Here is a 10,320-nt window from a genome sequence, read left to right as displayed (position 1 = left end):
TCCTGTTGTATTGTGATGGTCCTAATTATTCATCCCATTAGAGTTGTCCTTATCCTTAATAGTAATAAAAACTGTTAGCATTTATATAGATTTAAAATTTGCATAGAGCTTTTACAAATATTATCTTATTGCAGTCTCACAACAACCCTGCAATTTAGGTGCTATTATTATCCTCCCCATTTTACAAAGGAAGAAACTGAGGCAGACTGTACCTAAGGGACAAGAATAGGCAGTCAATAATACTTCCTACGATGGTCCCCACGGTCCAATCCAACCTCTTTTCACACTCATAACAAATAAATAAAATCAAACAAAATAAATCCGCCCATTGTCTGACTGTACTTCACCTCCCTGTTAAAGGGTGGGAAACATGCGGGTTGTGATGATTTATTGCATTCCTCACATTATTAAGTCTTTCATAGCTGTTTTCCTCTCCAATGTTTTAGTCCTGGTATAAATTATTCTCCTGGTTCTGCATCAATTCACAAAAGTCTTCCTGGGTTTCTCTGAATTCATCCCTTTCATCTTTTCATAAGGAGTAATAATATTCCATTCCATTCGAACACCCTAATTGCCTCAGTCATTTCCCAACTGATTGGAATCTACTTGGATTCCAGTTATTAAGCACAACTTTCTAAATCAGTGATTCTTAACCCTTTTGTGTGTGTCTCATGGATGGCTTTCGCAGTTAAGTGAAGCCCTTCTCAAGATGTTTCTTAATGTAGAAAAGAAAAGAAAACCAATTTTATTGAAATCCTACCAATTCAAACAAAAGGCCAACAAACCCAAGGTAAGAACCGCTATTCTCGAGGAGGCCCTCCCGGTTTTCCCCCTCGCATTAATGCATCTACTTTGTCTGTCCTAACTACGTATGGACATGTTCCGTTCCTCTGTCCTAATACAACACACTAATATGTTCTTTGAAAACAAGGACTGAACTTGTTCCCCATCCCCTGACACGCTCCCGACACCTAGTGGGGCTTAGGGTGTATGGGTACATCCGATTGGTTGTTATCGCCCCCCCACCTGCCTTCTCCCCCATCTCCCACTCTGCGCATGCGTAGTGCCAGCCCTCTGTGACGTAAGCCACTCCTCCCCTCCCCTCGGAGGCCAAGCAGGGTGGGGAAGTCTCAAACCAACTGCCCCGCAGTGGCGGGAGCAGGGGTCACCATGACTGAGGCAGCCGCTGACCCTGGTGGCCTTTCTAAAGAGCTAGTCCTTGAATCTTCCGAAAAGACGCTAGACACCCAAGTGAGGCATCGTCGGCGGTCGGTGCTCAGAGTCTCCCAGCTCCTGCTGCGGGCCATTGCTGCCCACAAAGGATTGACTCTCACTGTACTCAAGAAGGAATTTGGCAATGCTGGCTACCAAGTGCGCCGGAAATGCAGCCGCCATTCTTCCGAGACGCCCCAGGCAGCGTCGGGGAGAGGCACCTTGCTCCGGGTGAGCGGCAGTAAGGCTGAGGGCTACTTCAGAGTCTGGAAGAGTCTGAAGCCAATCAAGAAACGTCCTAGAAAACCAGCCACGAAAATCAAGGAAGTGCACAAGAAGCGCTTGGCGTCCCTGTTCAGTGGCCGTTACAAGAAGGCGCCTGAGCAGGGTTCCCAAACCAACCCGATAGACTCATTGGATCCGGAAAACATCAAGAGGCCGGAGCCCCCCAAGAGGCCGGAGACGCCCAACATGGCTGAGGCTACTAAGGTGACTGAGACTCCTTATCCACCCGAGAAGAAAATCTGCATGGAGCAAGTGAAGGAGAGCCTGGAAAATATGGAGGAGATCTCCTCCTACAGCTCAAGGCTGAAGACATCGAAGAAAACGAGGGAAGAGATAAGGCGCAAGGCGAGGCGGCAGAAGATGAAAAAACTGAAGATGGAGGAGGAGATGGAGGCATCGAGAACACAGATGAAATCCATGGAAACGTTAAGGGATCCAAAGGAAAAGAAAGAGAAGAGAATGAAGATTATGGAGCACAAGAAGGCGAAGGCGAAAGAAGACAAGAAAGCGAAGACTAAGGAGAAGACCAAGGAGGTGAAGGAAAAGAATGTTGACTCTGAGAAGCCATTGGAGCATAACCAAAACGACCACCGCCAGAGCCCTGGCCGGAGTTACAGCCCAAAAAGTGCAAGGCAATCCTACAAAGTTTCTTCCGGAAAGAATTCCCTCCAAAGAAAAAAAAGCATACTAAGGATAGGTGCACGCCATTAGTGTATGGAGAGGAATCTACAGCCCCTGACCTAGGCTCTCATTCCCACTCAGAGACTTCTCTTGGAACAATCTATGCACTCACTGAGTGATATGGACGGGAAGTATTTACTATACCTTTTCCCATTGTCTTTGTTGTCTTTATTTCCTTTTATGCTCTGGGAGTGGGATGCAGGGAAGAGGAAGAAAAAAAGATGAGGTCAAAGAGGGTTTAGGTGAGTTTCTCCTGACATCTAGAATCAGCTTTCCTTGTTTATTTTAAGTTGTATAGAAGAAAAAAAAAAAGAATTCAAGAAGAGGGGAAAGAGTGATAATACATTTTTAAAGTTTTTGTTTGTTTGTTTGTTTTTTGTTTTAATGAAGGGAAGGAACTAGTTCACCGTGGCAAGTAGACTCTGGGATGGAGGGAGGTCACAACATTTTAATGTACTCTTGGCTTCCTTTGATGCACACTGGGCTGGTTTTAAGTTTAAGCATAACCTTATCCATTATGTAGGCTGCAAATAGCTGGACAGTTCTCTCACACATATAGAAATGTCTGGGCTGAAATTCCACTTATATGGCACTCTCTCACAAAACACCTTTCCTCCAAAGAAGATGGGGACATCAAATTGACCATATTTTAAAATATAAGATTATGGAGTCTTCATTACTTTCAATATTCAATATGAGGATATGTCTTTAGCATGCCAATAAGTGTATTGTAGATTTCCAAATGAGAATATGATAAAGGTGGATGTGATAAGCAGAAGACAGAGTGGAAAGTCTACTACCAGAGAGGAGTGAGGAGTTATGAAGCTACAAAGAAAGGTGTTCATTCAACAAACTTAAGAACCCAAAACTATCTGTAATAATTCACTTGTGCTCTGGAGGTGTGGGACACATAGAAAAATAATTTTATGTTTTCAACCAAAGGGTAAGGTGTGGGGATAGTGATAGCCTGAGAATAGTGACTATGTCAAAGACCAGAGGGGACATGGTAATCAAAATTCTAATGACAGAAAACCAAGAGGACCTCACCTCAGCTGAGATGACCTTTAAGGATTTAGAGATCTAAAAAATACAAGTAGGAATTATAATATGAGAGTAAAGTTCAACTGAATGTATCAGGCTCTAGGAGTAACTACATTTTGGGAGGCCATAGTAACAGATCTGAGTGCTATAGGTTCATAAACATTTTTTTTAACACTTTATGAAAGCTCAAACAGACTCTGGAGGTCTGATTCACAAAACTCATGAGGAGGTGATTTACAATTTGACAATATTCATTTGTAACAAAACTCCAAGTTTTTTTGGTAAAGGAAGGGGGAGATAAAGTTATTCCATCCAAAATAGGAAGAGGGGACTTGGAATGAGACTGGAATGGAAGGTGGTTTTTCCCAATATGAAAGAAATGTACATGTGTAGTCTTGGTCCTTGCCCATGTTTAGAGAAAAGAGGAAAAATGACATACAGAAAAAGTAACAAAGGAAGCAAAGAAGAACAGTCTAGCAAACCAGGAGGTTGAATTTCTCAAACTGAAGAAAGTCTAAAGTAGACTGTAAACAGTGAAAACAAGGAAGTCGTCAAAAGACCTAGTGAAGTGACCCAGTTGTCATCATAGCTAACCTGGGTCAAATGAAAACAGTATTCGATGGTGGGTCTCCTAACACTTAGAGCTCCTTCAGTTGCCTCTAAGTTTGGGGGTGGGAGGTGAGGTGGTAAAATCACCAGAGGCCCTAGAACAGTGATGGTGAACCTATGGTACATGTGCTGAAAAGGGCACACAGAGCCTCCTATGGGCATGCCTGCAGTCACCCACCATAGTTCACTCCTAGAAAGTCAGAGGGACTCTGGGCAGAGCTGTTCCCCTCCTCCTCAACATGTATGTGCCTGAGGATATTCCTCACATCACTTGACCCTTTGCCTAGCAGCCCAGTGGGAACACTTTTTCCCTCCCCTGTCTGGGGTAAGGCACTGGGGTGAGGGCTCACAAGCTGAGGGCAGCACAGACAGCAGCCTGTTGGGTCTGTGATGAAGGTGATTCTGATGGTGGGGTTGGGGAGGAGCTAGGTTTGAGGGAAGCACTTAGAGTCACTCTTTCCCCTCTCCACAGGCACCTCTCATCACCTGCCCCTCTGCCCAGCATACACTAATGGGAGTGCTTCCCTGTCCAGGGTAAAGGTGGGGGCATGGCATGGTACTTGGTGGGGGTGGGGAGTGGTTGTAGGGAGCCCCCCCACTCCATCTCTAAAAGGTTTGCCATCACTGCCCTAGCAGTTCAAATTAATAACAGTGTGCTCCCATTACTGAGCCACCTAATGTGCCTAAGTAGCTTGGCATTACAGGAATGACCCTGCTCTCACAGGTATAGGTATTTCTCCAAAGCTCCTCCCACTCAAATTCTCTTCCACAGATATTCCTCCCCAATCCAAGTCATCATGCTCTTCTCTATTACAGACTGAAGTGTGAGTTGTGCAAGCCCTATAGCACCCTGCTCATTGAAAATCCATCCTTTCAGTGTTACAAAGGCAGAATTCTTTGCCCTGTAGACCTAACTCCAATGATCACAATCTAAAAGCAAGTTAACTATATAGAGAAGTTAAATTTCTAAACACTGTGATTTCTTTGAACACAAGAGCAATGTTCATGCTCATTTTTATGTATCTTGAGCAACTCTGATCCTGAAGAGAAGAATGTAGGCTTATTTATCCTACCTTCACACATTATAGAGCAAAAACCTCGTCCTGGCCTTCCTCTAATTGCTTTACTTGCCAAGGCTTGAGGCACATACAGGTAAGCTCTAGGGGAATAATACCTCTCCATTGTCAGACAGGAATTTTCATGAATAAACACCTTTTTAGCAGCTCATCCTATTTCTGATGGGGGCTCAGGGCACAGGCTGGGGCATTGTCTCAACCTGCTTCATTCTGACACAGCCAACCCAGGAAGTTCATTGAATATGAGGATTAGCTATCAAATACCACTCCAGGATGGCCCTAGCACCTCACCTATTTATCTAACCCCAACTTCCAGGAACTCAACCATACTAAAACACTGCCCTCTCTTTTTTAGGTGTCTAAATTAGTTCATATTTGTATACAGGCAGTCAAAACACATACTTTGATTGGACTCCTGGATCTGACAGCTCTGGTTCTTCAATCTGGCTGTAGAGACAATTCCCCAGATTGTGCCCTGAATGAAAGCTAAAGGCAAAAATGGAGGTGGGGAGGACTGTGTCCAGTGGGGAAATGGGTAACAAAAGGAGTCCACCAAACTCAACCTATAAATTGTCTTTTAAAGCTGGAGTTCCTGAGATGGGAAGTTTCCTTTTCAAAGCCCAGTTGGACAACCCATCTCTGGGAGACCAAAACCCCTCCAAAAGGAGGAACAGGGGATTTGGAGCAGGACAATGACTCTAGTGATTTAATGATCCAGCCTCAGTTTAAGAAGTACAGGAGTGCTGGATGAGGCTCTGGGGTGTTAGGATTAAACTGGAGACTTTTAATTTATAATAATTAAATAATAAAAAGCAAGCTAGAGAAAGAAGCACCAGCTGTACCCTTCACAGCTACCTATATCAGCTTTTTGGCCAGATGTCAAGGCCTGCCTCCACCCCACCAGCCACCAGCCCAGCCCTCTCCCAGCTACCTCCTCTCTCCATGGAGCCCTGCTTCCTTTTCCTAGTCTCGTTTATGCTGATTGTGACATCATTTTTCTGAGCCCCTCTGATTGGAAGGCTCTGACCTCAACTCTAGGAAAGAGGTGGGTCTTCCCTCCAGTGATCCCCATGCAAATTTGCTTTTTTCTCCCACTGCCTTCATTTAATCAGGCGTGCAACAGGTTACAGTTGAATCCAAACAGGGGTGCAACAGGTTACAGTTGAATCCAAACAGGACCAATCCAATCCAACCTATACTCTCCTTTTAAACTCCCAGGCTGATCTTTGGGGACTAAGGAAAAGGGATAATGGCTAGTGTTAAATTTTCCCAAGGGTAAAGTAGTTAACAGTTGGAGCTACTGAGTTTGTCTAGAATCTAGAAGATAGTGGCAACAGTGCCTGACCAATTCCTGAGATACATGGTAAGGCAGTGGGAACTGAGCCTGTGTCAAGGCAACCCTTACTCCTGCACCTCACCTTTTTATGGAGTGAAAGAGAAGGAAAAAACCCTTAAACTCAGAACTCTAGCTTATATTGAAAGATTTTAATTGCCCCTTTTCCCCTAGGATCATTTCCCTGCAGGTCATCTTACTTAATCCTTGCCTGTAACTATCTTTAGTGTTCTTTTTTCTCTTCATTTTTCTTCCTATTTGGCAGAAATTTTCAAGAGGGCACCCTTTTTTGAGGATATGAAAGAAGATGGGAGGAAAAAAAACTGGTTGTAGTTCAATTTCTTCACTGGAGAGCAGAATTCTCTCACTATAACTTACCATATCCTCTCTGGGTCCCTTCCATAAGACTCCCATCTTAGAAACAATCTTAAGTAAATTAGGGTTTAAGATTAGGAATCCACAAAAATGACTCATCAGGATCTGTTTTTTTTTCCATTTAAAATGTATATAGATGCATATTCTGGAAAAAGTGACAACAGTGTTCAGGTCCTGATTACAGGCTAGGAGATTAATTCTCTAGCAAAAATAAATTTGAAGGACTCAATTGAAAGAGAAAACCATTGTAACCAAGATCAGAAGGGAAACAACAAACCGGGGGGAAAATCTATAACGAATTGATAAAGGTCTAAATTTCTCAAATCTATAGAGAACTAAATAAAATATTTAAGAATACAAGCCATTCCGCAGTAGACAAATGGTCAAAGAATATGAACAAGCAATCAATTTTCAGATGAAAAAATTAAAGCTATTAATAATCATATTAAAATGTTCTAAATTACTCTTGATTAGAGAAATGCAAATTAAACAACACTGAGGTACTACCTCACACCTATCAGATTGGCCAATATGACAGTAAAGTGATAAATGTTGGAGGGAATGTGGCAAGATTGGGACACTGATGCAGTGTTGGTACAGTTATGAACTGATCCAGTCATAATGGAGGGCAATTGGAAATTATGTCCAAAGGGCTATAATACTGAGAATACCCTTAGATCCTATAATACCACTACTGGGTCTATATCCCAAAGATAACAAAAAAAGTGTGGAAAGGACCTATGTGTACAAAAATATAGCTTCTCTTTTTGTGGTAGCAAAGAATTGGAAACTGAGGGGATATCTATCAGTTGGGGAATGGTTGAACAAATTGTGGTGATGAAATTCTATTGGGCTATAAGAAATCAGAAGCAGGATTATTTCAGAAAAAGCCAAAAAGATCTACATGAACTGATGCAGAGCAAAATAAGCAGAACTGGGAAAACATTGCACACAGTAGTAATATTATATGACAATCGACTATGACGACTTTGCTACTCTCAGCAATACAATAATCTAGGACAATTCTGAAGGTCTTTCTGAAGGGGAATGCTATCCATCTCCAGAGAAAGAACTGTTGGAATCAAATGGATGTGAATCAAAGCATACGATCTTTCACATGAGTGTATTTATGGTTTTATTTGGGATTTTTGGTTTTTTATGAGGATTCTCTTAAAAAACAATGACCAACATGGAAGTGTTTTGCATGATAATACATGTATTGCCCAGAAAAAAAAAGACCAAACCAAAAAAATGTGAAAACATCATACCCTCCTTGATCAAAGGCTTAATGGAAAAATCCTATTCTCCAGATTTAATATGGAAAAAGCTCACAAGGGCATGGAATTAGCATTCCCCCAACTGCTGGCAATTTGCCTGGGAGTAGGGATGGGAACTGAGTGAACATGAAGGAAATAAAGGGACCATAAATTGGGGAAAGTGACATGCACAATGGTTCTTTACACTTCATAGATCCCTTTGGTTGGTGGTAATATGTATCATTTAGGACTTCCCAAACTTAATGCCGTTTTTAATCTCCATAAAAACCCTACTCCTATTGTTTCTTTATGATATGGTAACAAGATTCTTGAAAGCTGGGATAATAGAGTCCAATCTGGCAAGTCCTGAAGACTCCTAGTTCTACCAGAGGCTAATCAAAATCAGCCTCACTGTTAAAAGAGAATGAAAGTCACCAAGAAATAACTTTTATAAACAAAGCAACTTATGAAACTCTCGTTTAAAGCATTGGGCAACTATGATTTGCACTGATAGGGGAGCCCCTAAAATCAAGGATCAATGGATTACTAAAGTATATAGAGATAAACAGATTTATTAATACTGGATTTACCTAGTTATATTCTAGGCAAAAAAGAAAAAGGGATCTTTCATCATAGACCCAGGCTCTTCCAGAAGACTTTTTTTTTTAACCCATACCTTCTGCTTTAGAATCAATACTATGTATTTGTTCCAAGGCAGAAGACTGGTAATGACTAGACAATGGGGTCACACAGCCAGGAAGTGTCTGAGGCTAGATTTGAACCTAGGGCCTTCCGTCTCTAGGCCTGGCTCTCAAGACTGAGCTACCCAGCTGCCCCCCATCCATAGGATTTTAAGACTTATTTATACCAAATCAGTCTGTATTTATCCCCAAGACTAAGCCTTTTCCACAGATTTTATTCAGTCTGTTAACCAAAGATTTTATGCAGTTATTCATCAGTCACAGATCTGGTTCCTACTTAGGCTGGAATCAGAACCTAGGTTTAAATCTCTCCTTAGGCAATTACTACCTTGTATGACCCTGATCAGGTCACAACTTCCAAAGGCCTCAATTTCCTCAACTCTAAAATGAAGTGGTTGGACTTGGTTTCTGAGGTCCTATCTAGTTCTAGATCTATGATTCTATGACCAGTGGATACCCCACCAATTAGAACTGTCCAAAAAAGAAATGGAAGGGGTTACCTTGAAAGGCTGTGAGTACACGTTAGAGGAGGATAATGGTTCAAGTATAGATTAGGCAAGATGATCTTTGATCTCCATTCCAATTCTGATCATCTTTAAGGACTGCAGAGTTTTCAGAGAATCTTTCCTATCCTATAGTCTGCTACTCCTCTTTTCTATTCCCCATCATCCAGAGGGCTGATGTTCTCATCAGCTCAGTCTTTCATGAGCAACAGAATGTTCATGGAAGTAGATAGTTTCAGCTTATTTCCTGATGACTATCTGGTTAATTTTCCCAGTTGTTTAAAAAAAATGTCATAGAGAAGAATCTGGTCTAAAATACATCAAAATAATATATCTTAATTCTTCCACCCTTTTCCCTCATAGTGTATATCCTTTTCTTCTCCCTTCCCTCCTACCTCCATGTGCTTTTACAAGCAAGGTCACTGTGAGATTACAAAAAGAACAGATTTAAATGAACAAAAACAACTACCAAACAATTCACCAACCCAGTAAGTACTACAATACTGATCATCTTAGAGCTAAGAAGCTAGTATCAAATTGCATGAAGTCCCTAGAAATCTCCTGAGTCAGAAAGCAGAGACCAATCCAGAAAGCTCACCTACAATTACTTCTCCAGAAGTTCTGCTATCAGAATCAAGAGGATGGTTTTCAAGAAGCCTTTCTTCCTTTGATGGGGTAAGTCAAAGTCGATCAATAATGAGAACAACGGGCCAATACAATGTAGTTTGTTACCCTCAATTATTGCTCAGGATAATGCCCATACAGCACACATCTGTTCTGCACGTTCCCCTGAAATCTACTAAAAGGAAGGAACATCTCCCTCTATTCAGAAAACCTCAGCTAAGAGCAAGGTGACTATTCCTAGAAGTTGTAGACAGGAGTAACTACAAGTACAGATGAACAAAGGTAACCACCCACAACTGGGCCTTGATTGTTGCCCCTGGGATAAGCTTTATACTCTATCTCACCATCTAGCCCTAGCACTGGAACTTGATTTGGATTTGGCTAAGCTTTCCAAGCATCAGGGTTCTTTCAACTAATGACAAATTCCTTGTTTCTAGAACTCTTCAAAAAAATCTACTATGCAACAGGGTTCACCATTAGAAAATTTCTGCAAGCACCTGTGCACAGATACATATAGAGACATATCAATAGTCAAGAGAAGGTAATAAAAATGCTTCTTTATCTCTAGGCCCTACTTAGGTTTCCAAGGGTAAAGGAACATTATAATCCTATCACAGGGGGGAA

General features: G+C 41.7%; 1 protein-coding gene across 1 annotated transcript; it reads left to right on the top strand.

Moving 5' to 3' along the window:
- Positions 1-1,170: 1,170 nt before the first annotated feature.
- Positions 1,171-2,674, top strand: LOC123249405 (testis-specific H1 histone). Its single transcript, XM_044678423.1, has one exon. It carries the CDS (start codon positions 1,171-1,173, stop codon positions 2,206-2,208), a length of 1,038 nt encoding a protein of 345 aa, XP_044534358.1. The 3' UTR covers positions 2,209-2,674.
- Positions 2,675-10,320: the final 7,646 nt, after the last annotated feature.

Source organism: Gracilinanus agilis, chromosome 5, assembly GCF_016433145.1.
Source record: "Gracilinanus agilis isolate LMUSP501 chromosome 5, AgileGrace, whole genome shotgun sequence".
Classification (NCBI taxonomy): Eukaryota; Metazoa; Chordata; class Mammalia; order Didelphimorphia; family Didelphidae; genus Gracilinanus; species Gracilinanus agilis.
The sequence above is the reverse complement of the archived record's forward strand: the minus strand, read 5'-3'. Positions and strand labels throughout refer to the sequence as shown.